This window comes from Octopus bimaculoides, chromosome 1 (assembly GCF_046866305.1).
Source record: "Octopus bimaculoides isolate indiv1 chromosome 1, ASM4686630v1, whole genome shotgun sequence".
Classification (NCBI taxonomy): domain Eukaryota; kingdom Metazoa; phylum Mollusca; class Cephalopoda; order Octopoda; family Octopodidae; genus Octopus; species Octopus bimaculoides.
Genome location: NC_142928.1, coordinates 181378406 through 181393405, shown reverse-complemented (window position 1 = coordinate 181393405; position 15000 = coordinate 181378406). Strand labels below are relative to the sequence as shown.

The 15000-nt window shown below is 33.3% G+C and overlaps 1 protein-coding gene across 8 annotated transcripts in view; it reads left to right on the top strand.

The window, feature by feature from the left end:
• Positions 1-15000, top strand: part of LOC106868399 (peroxisome proliferator-activated receptor delta) — a 609065-nt gene that overhangs the window by 253384 nt on the left and 340681 nt on the right. For all 8 annotated transcript variants that reach the window (XM_089363336.1, XM_089363322.1, XM_089363325.1 and 5 more), the window contains exon 2: positions 12273-12330. In XM_089363336.1, the coding sequence (XP_089219462.1) occupies positions 12273-12330 (58 nt within the window). The remainder of the gene's footprint in view (positions 1-12272; positions 12331-15000) is intronic.

Genomic DNA, 15000 nt, shown 5'->3' with positions numbered 1-15000 from the left:
TTGTTATGTATTTGTCTGAATATTTTTTTATTATACCTAAGGCACCTACTATGATAGGAATTGTTTCTGTTTTTAGACTCCACATTCGAGTTATCTCTATTCCCAGGTCTTTGTATTTTGAAAGTTTATCCATTTCTTTTAGAGAAACGTTGTCATCTGCTGGTATTGATACATCAATTAGAAAGCATTTTTTTTTCTTCATGATCTTTGACAACTATATCTGGTCTGTTTGCCTTAATTTCTCTATCTGTGTGTATTGGCATATCCCAGAGTATGGTTGCTTTCTCGTTTTCTGTGACCTTTTCTGGCGTGTGTTTATACCATCTTTTTTCTGTTGTTATTCCAGTGTTGGCATAGCTTCCAGTGTATATAGGTCCCAGCTCTGTCGTGTCTGTGAATATATTCCTTCTTAGCCAGGACTGGGCAGCCAGAGATAATATGATTTATTGTTTCTTGTCGATCTCCACATATTCTACAGTTACTTGTTATATTTCTTTTTATTATGTGTTTTTGGTAATTTCTGGTGGGGAGGCTCTGGTCTTGTGCAGCAATTAAAAATCCTTCAGTCTCTGCTTTGAGTCCTGAGCTTCTCAGCCATTGCTGGGATTTTTCTCTGTCTATTTCTTTCGCATTTAGTTTAGCCCAGTATTTACCATGTAGGGGCTTTTCTTGCCATCGTTTTATCATGGTCCGTTGCTGTTCTAGTTTTAGTTTGTTTCTAGTCTAGTTTTAGTTCTAGTCCGTTGCTGTTCTAGTCTTATTATTATTATTATTATTATTATTATTATTATTATTATTATTATTATTATTATTATTAATATTATTATTATTATTATTATTATTATTATTATTATTATTATTATTATTATTATTATTAAGGTGGCGAGCTGGCAGAATCGTTAGGACGCTAGCCGAAATGCTTAGCGGTATTTCGCCCGTCGCTACGTTCTGAGTTCAAATTCCGCCGAGGTCGACTTTGCCTTTCATCCTTTCGGGTTCGATAAATTAAGTACCAGTTACGTACTGATGTCGATCTAATCGATTGACTCCCCCTCCCCCCAAATTTCAAGCTTTGTGCTTTTAGTAGAAAGGATTATTCTTATTATTGTTACTATTTGTAGTAGTAGTAGTAGTAATAGTAGTGGTAGTAGTAGTAGTCGTAGTAGAGAAAGTTTTAGAGCTTGTTGATGACATTTTAAAATTATAGCAAATTAAACTGACAGAGAGAATTGTTTGCTGTATTAATGGAAATATAACTGGGAAGCATATCCTATTAATTCTTTTATAATAATGATTTTTATTAGATGTCTTTGTATAGTATATCAGAATTTCTCGTGATGGTGATGATAGTCATCTGTTGTCTTAATCACCATAACACGCTCACGCAAAAATATGTCCATCGGTCTCGCCGTCATCATACAGGAGTGAATTTTGCTGCGTTTGCAGTTTTATGTAGACACGCACAAACGTGCATGCGCACTCCCTGCATAACAGCATTCACCCATGCACACTCATACACAAGGTACTTACATATACACGCTCAGGCATACACGAACACTTGTATTCGTGTATAATTTTGTGTGAATCCACGAATATTATGTATTTATACGTATATGTATTTATATATTTGTATACATATATACATACATGTACATGTATATATTTAAGGCGGCGAGCTGGCAGAAACGTTAGCGAACTGGGCGAAATGCTTAGCGGTATTTCGTCTGACGTCACGTTCTGAGTTCAAATTACGCCGAGGTCGACTTTCCCGTTCATCCTTTCGTGGTCGATAAATTAAGTACCAGTTACGCACTGGGGTCGATGTAATCGACTTAATCCCTTTGTCTGTCTTTGTTTGTCCCCCTCTATGTTTAGACCCTTGTGGGCAATAAGTAAATAGTACATATATATATAAACACATGTACATATGTATACATATATGTATATATACATAAGTACATAGGTACATATATATAGGCATACACACACACACACACACACATATATATATATATTTACTCTTTTACACTTTTACTTGTTTCCGTCATTTGACTGCGGCCATACTGACGCACCACCTTTACACACCAGCATCGGTTGTCAAGCGATGGTGGTGGTGGGGCAAACACAGACACACAAATACATACGTACGTACATATATATATATATATATATATATATATATATACGACGGCCTCCTTTCAGTTTCCGCCTACCAAATCTACTCAAAATGCGTTGGTCGGCCTGAACCCTAGCTGTTACGCAATGGAACTGAACCTGGAACCATGCGACTGGGAAGCAAGCTTCTTACTACACAGCTACCATACATTATTAGATGCATGGTAGCTGTGTATGTGTCAGGAAATTAGTGATAATGATGTGTCAGGAAATTAGTGATAATGATGACAGGAATTTTGCAACACACCAATATAATAAATTAACTCAGCTGCTTCCACTACCGTGATCAGAACTTCAAATATTCAGTATAATTAGATGCTAGATATTGTTATTTTTTTAATGGTAGACAGGTAATTACATAAAATTGTTAGGGTTTCTCAAAAAGTTTAGCTCAAAAGAAGGATTCTAGAAGCTAACGAAAAAACTTAGTTCATCAGAATGAAAATTAGCATTATTTTTTCCTTTTTTTATGAATTCGCGATCTCTCACTGGGACAGAAGAACTAGTCCCATATATACGTATATGTATGTATGTATGTATGTATGTATGTATGTATGTATGGGGAGAAAGAAGTGTATTCACACGCAGGAAAGAATATACGATAATTGGTTTGAAAATTGAAAATGCATCTAAGTTTTAAAACAGGTTGTCGTTTTTAGATTTTGTAACAAATTTATTGAAATACCAAACAGATTTCACAATTATTTTTTTTCATTTATCCTCTATCCTTTACTAGCCTCCTTTATTCTTTATTAGCTTCAGCTCGAGAGCTGAGGTCATGCTGAGCACCAGCGATAGTCAACGGTAAATAAAAATGTTTCGAGAGGGTTTGAAGTTACAAGGGAAAATTCGGAAAAACAGGCTTAAAAAGTCAAATGATCATATAAATTCCAATATTCAATAAATTTCAGAGATAGACATCAAAAGCTGAAATATTCAATGAATTTCGTAACAGTTTCACATGATTGAAAGTTCAATAATATTGAATATTATTAGCAACTGGATATGACGAAATTTTAGAACTGTAAAAGAAGGGAAAGTAAATAAAATATTTACTATTTCTTTTGTAATGCATGAAGGAGGATTCTTCGCCCATGCTTTTGCTGGTAGGAGCTGTTTTAAGATAAAATTGCTTTGTATGTATAAACTCCTAAGATATAGGTCCAAGTTCTGATTCCAATAAATTTAATGATATCTCTTTTTTTGTCCTCCCGGCTGGCTGCCTCTGGTCACATATCTGGTTTGGCATTTGTCCAGCGTTCTGTTTGGTCGACATCCTGGCGACGTCTTTTTTTTATCGATTATTTTGATTACTTCCTCTTTAACCAGTAGTGATCCAGTGCTTAAGGTGATTTATTTTTTGCATACGTCCTTTGTTTTGTTCAAAGGTCTTGGTAACTTGTTTTTGTCTGACAGCCGTTCAGCGTTCCAATTGGTTGATTCCCCGATGAAGCCACTCACCTAGGTCAGCTGAAAGTTTATTTCTTTTCTTCTACGGGTCGGGGTTCGACCACTAAAATGTAAATGCCTATACCTCTTGATATTAACATATACCATAAGAGCAAGCACACAACAAAAAATATAAAAATATAAAAATACAATATCTATAAACATATAAAAATATTAACTACAGAGGGTGAGCGCTAAGCAGTGATAAGGAAAATGCACGTGAGGCACGTTCGAGCCGGTGAACAAGCTACTATATTTTCCGTAACAAAACGCACTGAGTAGTTTGTTCGAACGTGCCTCAAGCGTATTCGAACTTATAATAACATTACAATAATATTAATATCTGAAACATAAAAGGCTAATATAGAAGTAAACCCAAATTCAACGGGTATGCGATCAGAGGGTAGAAAAAATATTGCAGAGAATGGACCAACAGGTGTGTAATGACATACGGCTAGCTATCAAGAGTTTTAGTTTTTGGCATTAGATACGTCATGTGACCCAGTAAGCCCGTCAAGATGAGCAACCTTTCTGTGTTGCAAACACTGCACTTACTGCTGCCGTTGGCATGAGGATTGTGCTTTCAATTTCATGGTATAGCTGGCTGTCTTTTAAGTCCCATATATGGGTCCGGGACTTTTGGCTTCCTCCAAATTCTAAAGGAGGAATTCTGGCTGTGAATGAGTTTCTTGTACTTATGACACGTTTATATAGCTTGTATGTGAATGTATCCATATATATATATATATATATACACACACACACACACACACACACACACACACACACACACACACACACACACATATATATATATATATATATATATATATATATATATATATATATATATATATATATATATATCGTGATCACACACCCATCACTGTACACATTTCATCTCGCAACTTTAGCTTTGAGTTTTTGTATATTTGTTTATCCTCACTCCCCCGCCAAGAGCAATCACTTCCTCTATCCCGAACAATAACGATCACTAATTACCCCACCCCTTAGATTTTTCTACTTGGTGATTCATTCACCAAATTTCATGCAAGAACATGGACAAAAATCTTCTTACGAAAATACAAAATTATAATAATAACAATGTCATGATTAGCGAAAGCGAAACCGGCCGACAAACACAATGCTCGTTCACTTATAAAATATATTAAAAATATATATTGAGACTATGTAAACTGTGTGCATTTTCCTTTTATATATATAGTTTACACACACACCCAAACGCACACATATGTGCGTTTGCTGGTGTGTGTATGTAGTATACGTATATATTTTATGCCGCTCCTCTTAAGGCTTAAATCATTTCAATTTCATATTTCGTTTTACTTCATTTTATTTTTAATCTTTTATTTTTCATTTTTTAATATCTACCGTTAAGTGAAAGTTAATTTTTTAATAAAATTTTAAGCTTTCATTTAAAAAAAAATTTCGAGTTTTAAATTTTCCAATTCCTATTTTTAAATCTTACATTTTTACTTTATAATTCTTTTTATTCTTAATTTTTGAATTTTTGAATAATTTTTTTTTTTAATATCTAAATTTTTATTTTTAGTCTTTATTTTCGTTTTTTTAAATTTTTTAAATTTTTCTTCTATATTTTTTTTATAAACTTGGAATTATTTTTAAAAAGAATTTTTTCAATACGTGATTAAATTTTAATTTTAACGTTAATTTTACATTTGAGTATCTAACTTTTGATTTTGATTTTTAACTTTTAAGATTTTTCGGAATGTTTAATGATTTTTAATTTCATTTTTAATTCTGAATATATATAATTTTTTAATTACAACCAGCTTTTTTTTTAAGATTCTAAAAAAAAAAGCTTCATATTATTATTTTAACCTTAGTATTTTGTCTTCAACATTAACCCTTACTCCATGTTTCCAGTTTCATTTCTAAAAAATTGAGTAAACTGTTCCTTATTTATTTACTTATTTATTATCGTGTAATAGATAGGTGTATATATAGGTAATACTGGTGAACCAGTATGTAATACTGGTTTCTTTCAAGATCTTGCAACAAAAACAGGGAAAGTTGCTTTCATTGAACAGTCTAATGTAGTGGGGGGGGGGGCATTTCTACCCACCGGCTGTGTCCTTGTGTTTTGACGGTTTCCTGAATGCAAGTTTTGATAGGAGTAGCATTTTTCATATATATATATATATATATATATATATATATAATAATAATAATAATAATACAAATAATATGTGAGTATATGCATATATACGTACATGTATGTACATACCTACATCTACATGTATATATAGATGCATATCTGGGTATATTGACGTTGCAAAAAAACGTGCAAAAAATGAAAAACAGAACATAATCTGAGCGCAGAAAACAAACAGGCCACATAGAGAATATTTCCTTCATCAGCTGCCATTATTCTAAACCAAGCGTTTCGAAGAATTAGAGACACATATTTGCGTGTGCGCACGTGTGTGCAAAAGTGTGAGCGTGTGTCGTATGTAAATGTTATAATTGTTTGTGTGTGTATACATACATATATATATATATATATATATATATATATATATATATATATATATATATATATATATATATATATATATATATATATATATATATATATATATATATATATATATATATATATATATATATATATATATATATATATATACATATGTATTGTTCTTTTCCTTGAAACTCAAGTGGAGATTTTCTTTCGCGACTGGAGTTTCACAGAACGGCGATCTTCAGGCGAAAGTGATTTGTCCGAAGATCGCAGTGGAGTGGAACTCTAATTCCTAGAGAAACTCCCAGATACCGTTTCAATAGCAAAATTACATTTTCTACATGTGCTAAGTACTCCTCAATAATTCGACTTTAAGAAACGTACGTATGTGTGTGTGTGTGTGTGTGTGTGTGTGTGTGTGTTTGTATGTGTGAGTTTGTGTGTGTGTGTGTGTGTGTGTGTGTGTGTGTGTGTGTGTGTGTGTGTGTGTGTGTGTGTGTGTGTGTAAGTTTCGGGATAGGATACGAGAGAGATGAGCTGATACAGCATGAGAAAACCTGTTGAAGAAAATACGTTGTAATTATTGCAGAAGAGTGAGGCGAATATTTATGAAGTATGATTACAAAATGGTATTGCAGTATATAGAATCTAATTACTGACCATCTATACCGACCAAAAACAAAACAATAAAAATTATCTGAATGACTTCATCGAAAATAATGAAATGTTTTCAGAACGTGTTTCTGTGTACGTGACTCTGTAATAATAATAAAAAATCATTGGCGATAAATGATTATATAAACAAGAAGTTTCATTATAAAACAACTTTAAACGAATCGACTTGAGTGTCCTGGAATATTCTGTTTCCCATAAAACGTGAATTGCTCTTAATCATAGGATAAAATCTTGTAAATATGACAGTCGGTCTTTACCTGTGTCTTGTTTGGGTGCAGACGTAGTAAGATTGAACGTAGGCTAATGCTTCTCGAATGGACAAGTCCCCAATTAACCAACAACAGCAACAATAATAATAATGACGAGAATCATCATAAATTTTGGTGCAAGGCCAGCAATTTTGGGGTAGAGAGAAGATGTCGATTACATTGACCTCATCACTCATGAGTACTTATTTCATCGACCTCGGAAAAATTAAAGGCAATGTCGAACCCAGCAGCATTTGTGTTGAAAACGTGAAGACCGGTGAAATGCCGCTAAGAATTTTGTTCGGCGTGCTAACGATTCTGCCGGTTCACCGCTTTTTATAACAACAACAACAACAAAAACAACAACAACAATAATAATAATAATAATAATAATAATAATAATAATAATAATAATAATAATAATAATCTTTTCTACTCTAGGCACAAGGCTTAACATTTTGAGGGAGGGGGCCAGTCGATTACATCGACCCAGTGCATAACTGGTACTTAATTTATCGACCCCGAAAGGATGAAAGGCAAAGTCGACCTCGGCGGAATTTGAACTCAGAACGTAAAGACAGACGAAATACCGTTTTTACTGCCCCTCAGATAAGATGAAATGCATGCGTATTATTCTATATTTGCCATGATGATGGATAACTTCAAATACTTGAACGATGTTAATTTTATTAAATATAGTAATTTGTCCATCCTCTTTTCAGTTTACACAGATCTCTCCGCTCCTTAGAGAACCTTTTCCTTTCTCCTCAGTAACGTCACTTGATCGGAGTTACTGTGTAGTTTACTGGCACGGTATACGCTGTTGGCAGTAATACGTGGTCAACGTAGCTGAGTCCACGTAGTACTGCAATACAGAATTACCCCTGTGTCCACTCTCTATTGAAAATATAAAATTCACGAGGACGGGTGGTGTAAGAATCATGCAGTATGATTGACGACAAAGAAAAGAAAAAAAAAGGCAGAAAAGAAAAGAAACCGTCGAAGTCTTGATTCGAACACTATGCATAGTTGAGAAACTTGGTTTTACATAAGGAAGAAAGGAATAGCATTAATGAATCACTTACCATCATGTAATCTCATACGTTTTGTTTTTAATTTTAAACATAACATGATTCTTATGTGTATTTGACTGTCGCAACCAAGACTATGCTTGAGCACTGCTTGATCATGTAGATGTTCTTGGTAAAAATAAGTGTTGAGGCAATTTATTCACTGTAGATTAACAACAGTGCCTGACTACACAAACACACAAAAATTTGCGCGCGCGCTTGTGCAATTTAACATTTAGAGAAAACACTCAGAGAGCCGTTTGGATCTTTGCATCGTAACTCGCTCATTGTGACTTTTTTTTTTGCTGTTGTAGCAGCTAACACCTCCCGCTCATAGTTTTTTTTCCTCCTTCAATTGTCGATATGGCAGAACCAATAGTGGAAAAACCCACCTTGGTTATTTTATTCTGCATCACATCTGCTATTAATTCTATTGATAGAGAAGCATCACCATAACATAAGGCCATTGCCATGCTGAATAAATTTCTGACCTTGTTTCCCTTCTTAAATAAAAATTCATTTTATGGGGCATTGAGAATTATGATAAAAATTCATTATATGAAGAAAAAAAAAAAAGCCTTAATTTTTTTTAATAAAAGCGCAAAGGGATCTCAAAATATTTTCAATGGTACTTATTGCGGAGCGTGTGCTTTGATGATATATGAAAAAACCAACGGCAACTGACAGGAAAAAAACATTTTAGTCTGAATATCATTCATCTAATTCATAGCGTGGATATATTTACTAGCTAGAGATGTAGGCGTTTGGTGTGAATAATAACGGAATGTACACAGAGTAAGCTTTTTAAAACTCGAAATATCACATTGTAGGAGGAAGGCAGCTATGAATAGCAATATATACAGTGGTACCATCATCCCATTCCTGTTGAATTGTGAACATTTATTTTCAGACTCTATAGAAAATAAAGTGAGGATTGCGATATATTTGCGGGAGTTAATAAAACTTACCTAAATCTAATATAAACAGATACATGTTTATATAGCCACACAAATGTTTTAGTGAAAATGTAATTATGTATATATGTATATATATATATATATATATATATATATATATATATATATATATATATATATATATATGATATGCAAGCACACGCATATACAGATATATATATATAGAAATATAGATATGTTTTCATATATCCCTTTGCAAACACACACTACTATGTGTATATTGTCGGATTTCTTTCTCTGTATCTCTGTATGTCTGTCTCTTTTTCTCTCTCTCTCTTCTTCCCCCCCTCTCTCTCTCTCTATATATATATAAATATATATGTATACACACACACACACACATTTATACTTATGTACACAACTATATATCTTTGTTTACATGGCTGTTGGAGCGTGTGTACTTAATTCATTAAAATAACATTATTGGAATCAATAAAAAGAATTAGCGCATTTGATAACATTCGCCGAACCTACCACAACGCACTGTATCAACTATTCGAGTTTAGAGTTCATGCAACGTTTCGCTCTATTCATAGTTTTGCATGTATAATTCGGTCGTATCATCCAGTCATCAATCAAAGAAAAAGCTCCATCTTTATCGTTTTCTTTCTGTTTTTTTAATTTTTTTTTATTTTGACTGTTCTACCAAAGCTACAACATCTTTATTTCCTCCAATATCACTAACACCCGAGTAACCATTTAAAATTACGCCAACGACGGTGTGTCTACATATTCGACCTGCTATAAAAAATAGCCTCATTTCCTTCGGATCATGATCTATTGTCTTTAAAGTAAACGATACATAGGATAATGTGTTTCTACATACTCTCTATCTGATTAACAAACGAGACCTTCACGGCTGGCTTACCTTTGATCATACGCGACTGATCAATCATGATTGACCTGAGGTTAAGCAACCCCACAACAATAGCAGCAACAGCAATAGCAACTGCAACCATTTTGAAATCATTTCGATGTATATGGCTGACCAACTCTGGCTGTCAAATGTTTTCACTCTCAATTGAACATTATTTAGTTGCTATTACTAGCAGCTTGGGAGATAGTACATATGCCTCGTCATTAGTTCTAGAATTTCATGTCCCTCAAACAGCGTCACAACATTATATGAAGTTGTTCCTTCGAATGCACAATCCATCTATCTAAGTCTAATCCTAGTATTTATTGAAATATTTAATTAATATAATAGTTTTTCAGAGATTATGAGGTAGAATGATTAAATATATATCGCTTACGACGTCGAGGGTTCCAGTTGACCCAATCAACGGAACAGCCTGCTCGTGAAATTAACGTGCAAGTGGCTGAGCACTCCACGGACACGTGTACCCTTAACGTAGTTCTCGGTGATATTCAGCGTGACACAGTGTGACAAGGCTGACCCTTTGAATTACAGGCACAACAGAAACAGGAAGTAAGAGTGAGAGAAAGTTGTGGTGGAAGAGTACAGCAGGGTTCGCCACCATCCCCTGCCGGAGCCTCGTAGAGCTTTAGGTATTTTCGCTCAATAAACACTCACAACGCCCGGTCTGGGAATCGAAACCGCGATCCTATGACCGCGAGTCCGCTGCCCTAACCATTGGGCCATTGCACCTCCGCATGTATCATTTATGATAGCAGCAAAGGTGAGACTGAAATGCCTCTTGGAACTAATCTTACTTCCCATATTTATCAGATGTATAAGGCTGCAGAAACGATTTCGCTTCTACAGTAACTTTTTAAATGTGAAGCGGAACTATGAATTTTCTATGTAAATCGTGAAGTTGCTGAGGTATTCAAAATTTTGCTACAGTTACTTTGTTTACCTTAGGTCCTCGAAAATACCAATGCCTATTTTAATGTAAATATTATTTATGTAGATGTTCCCTGTGTTCATTAATAAAGGAAGAAATGATAATGAGAATATCGCATGATACAATCATCTACATAAAAACACAATACAAAACGCTATTACCATCCAACAAAACAAAAGAACAAAAACCACATTGCACATATTCTACACAACTAACAGATGAAACATTACTTTTACATCAGAAACAAGAAAGCAAAGTAACACACAGGTCTTATACAAACACAATTCTACTCGCCTATGAGTCATTACTTTTCACATCTGAAAACATGAACGAGCTAACTCATGAAGTAGTAATGACTCGCATGAAATTAGTGAGAGCATAATGATGGTGGGAATGATGATGATGATGAACGGCATTTCGTCCGTCTTTGCCTCAGAGTTCAAATGTCTCCGGGGTTAACTTTTCGGAGTCAATAAATTAAGTACCAATGAAACACTGGGGTCGATGTAATCGACTGTCCACTGACTCCAAAATTTCAAGCCTTAAGCCTATAGTAGAAAAGATTATTATTATTGAGCAATGCTTGCAATCAAAGTGACACTGAGGTAGAAATATACGAAGCCCAATATAACCATCGTGACGAACCGTCTGATAAGAGTACACCAGACACTTGCATCATAACGATATGTGCGCAACATGTTGACCTTGTATCAAGATAAACAACGCATGACCTTGGAGGTGGGGCCCTGTTAATCTTCTTCAGGTCAAGTAGCCTATCTCACTCAAACTGTCCCTGAATAAGAGTTGTTTAAGGATGAAGGCGGTGAACTGGACGAAAAGCTTAGCGGTATTTCGCCCGTCGCTACGTTCTGAGTTCAGATTCTGCCGAAGTCGACTTTGCCTTTCATTCTTTTGGGGTTGATGAAATAATTACCAGTTATGAACTGAGGTCGATGTAATCGACTTATCCCCTTCCTCAAAATTTCAGGCCTTGTGCCTATATTAGAAAGGGTTATTATTATTATTATAAATATGATTAATATTGTTAATATTTATTTCTGAGAAGAATAGGTATTGTGTAAAGCGCGCCATAGATTCCGATAGTCTTTGTCATGTTTAATCAATTATCAATTCAAGACTAGTACTTTAGCGACATGTAAAACGAAGGTAATAATTATTGTCTATGCAATGCACCACTTCTTTTGCGACCCTCTACCCTTTTCTGTTTTCTATAAAACCCTTTATCAGTTATAATCCTAAATATTTACTTTTCAATATTTACGTCATGTGACTACGCTAGAAAGAGTTCTGTTACTATTTCTGCGGAAATATAAATTATAAAGAACTCCTTTTCTCCTTTGCAGTTCCATGGGATTCAGGGAATACATACGTTAAACCACATGGACCACAGACATCCTATGGGTAAGTAAATTTATTTAATTGTAATAATTGTTGAATGAAAATATATGGAAAAAAAGCAACAAAAATATGTATTTAGTCAAGCGCACAAAGCCGTTGACATAAAGATGTTTGGAAAGCATAAATTGATTCACACATCAACATTTGTTCTGGAAACTAAAATGATATCCCAAATACACATACATAGAATTGAATACGTTACAGATTGAGGGTAGAAATGATACTTAGTCAAACCTAAATATAGTTGTTAGAATAGATTCGCGTTTCAGGATATATATATATATATATATATATATATATATATATATATATATATATATATATATATATATATAGGAAATACGAATACATTTAACAAAAATGGTATATTAAATTGAAAGATAAACATTACTTTACAGCAATGAATTCTCAGTCTTTTTTCTTATGATCAAATTTCGAATTTTGTAAAAGGAGGAGAGAAAAGAAGCAAAATTTGTGTTTGACGTGTTTAAGTAATATTTAAGCAAATAAAGGATGAAGTAACTTTAATTGAATTTGCTATCTTTTCCACAATTCTCACTTTTAAAACGTGTTAGTATTAAGAATATTAATTTGAACAATTTTTTTGGCGTTGTATCTTCTACGAAATATTTGGTAAAAAATTTCTAATAGCGTGAACGAGATAATAAAAAATAAATCATTTGAAATTAACGTTTCAAAAATTCAATATCATATATCTGCAGATATCGTATCTTCTGATGATTCATGGGAAGTGGTAAAGAATAACAACCAAAGTAATAAAAAGAGCAAACAAACAAAAGATAAATAAAAAAGAATGAAAGAACTAATATATCTTGATTCAGTTTAATGGTTTCGTAGCATTGAAGCAGGTTAAACTTCGACCATTAGTAGAACCTGGACTCCTCTTTACTGTATTAAGGTTTTAGACGTACGAGGCATTTTCTTTTATAGCTGACATTTTGATACTCTGAATATGTGTATATCGAAGCTTATGATTCATTTACATGTTATTCAAATGTACTTGGCTATGAAAGTGAATATAAACCCCCAAGACTGATGATTCTGGTCAGTAAAATAGATTATTGATACTACACGCTGGCAAGTTGCACACAAACATTATTTATTGAAAACCTATCCAGGGTCATTTTTCCCTGCCTAGTACTCTATTTTCCAAATAGTTTCTCAAAAGAACTGCATCTTTCTATAGTTCTGTTCGTTACCTTTCAAATGTTGTACTAAATACCAATGTTCAACGAATCAATCAACAGTAGACAATCCGTCATATCCATCATTTAGAACAAGACTTGATAAGATTATGGAAACATCTCCTCTTCCACATTAACGAATTCACTCATAAATCGTATTCTCAGGTTAACCAAAGATTATATCAAACTTGTAAGACAGAATGTATGGACTATTTTCAGTTCATTTAATACATCATTTGAAATATATTAGTAATTTATGCGTGTATAAACATACTTCGAAAAATAAACATCTTCGTTCATTATAATAGAATGATATATAAGAAAACATTCAACTATTTAAATACGCAGTTAATATGAAGGCCATTATATTAATATAAATACAGTGACAATATATAAAAACACAATTATATTTATTTTTGCATTCCCACACTTGTGTCACATGAGGTTAGTCGCAAAGACTGATACGATTTCTTAGCATAATACGTATGTAAGATCTAGTAGATATATATAAACAATCTGGCCGTAGGAACCCATTATCACATCTTGATATCAGCATGCATTAAAAATACTCACACGCACAAAATTTTGTACACACATACATATTCCCATGCATATTCGAAATACTATCTAAATCTCTTTGAATGCCTATCGATGTACTACGCAGACATTAAACTAAGGCACACAACACTGAATCTGAATGACCACAACAGTTGTAGTGTCACTTGTTTTTCTACTTACTGTGAAGGCGCCAAGAAAGTGGACGCGTATAGTTACTGTCAAATAAAAGACCCTAGTAGATGAACGTCTACATAATGATTTATTTAGGAGTTTACTAACATTCCACTTTCTCCGTAGATATAGGCTTGTACTATACGTTTTTTTCCTGGTTGTATTAGCTTTAGTGTAAATTTGCATAATTGTGGGAACGCAGGGGAAAGCACAGCTTAAAACCACTGAAAGCCCCTACACCATGATACGGATTAAATATTTTCTAATATTTTAAATCATTTTTATTTTTACTGCTTGCGTTTCTAAAGTTCTCCTTCGGTTTAGAATTTTAACTTCTGAGTAATTTTGCATATTTAATTTCAGTTTCATTGTTGATATATATATATATATATATATATATATATATATATATATATATATATATATATATATATATATATATATATATATATATAAATATTATATATATATATTTGACCGTTGACTGAACACTATTCAATTTTTTTTCTCCCTGTTTTTCTCCTTGTCTCCGTATTTTTTGCTGTTGAAGAGCGTAGCTCGAAACGTCAAAGACTTTCCGTATTCCTGAGCGTCATACTAATACATCCTTTTGTTATTTACACCACCTGTCCTCGTCTGTTGTTGTTTTTTCGTACATTCTCCCATATATATATATATATATATATATATATATATATATATATATATATATATATATATATATATATATACATACATA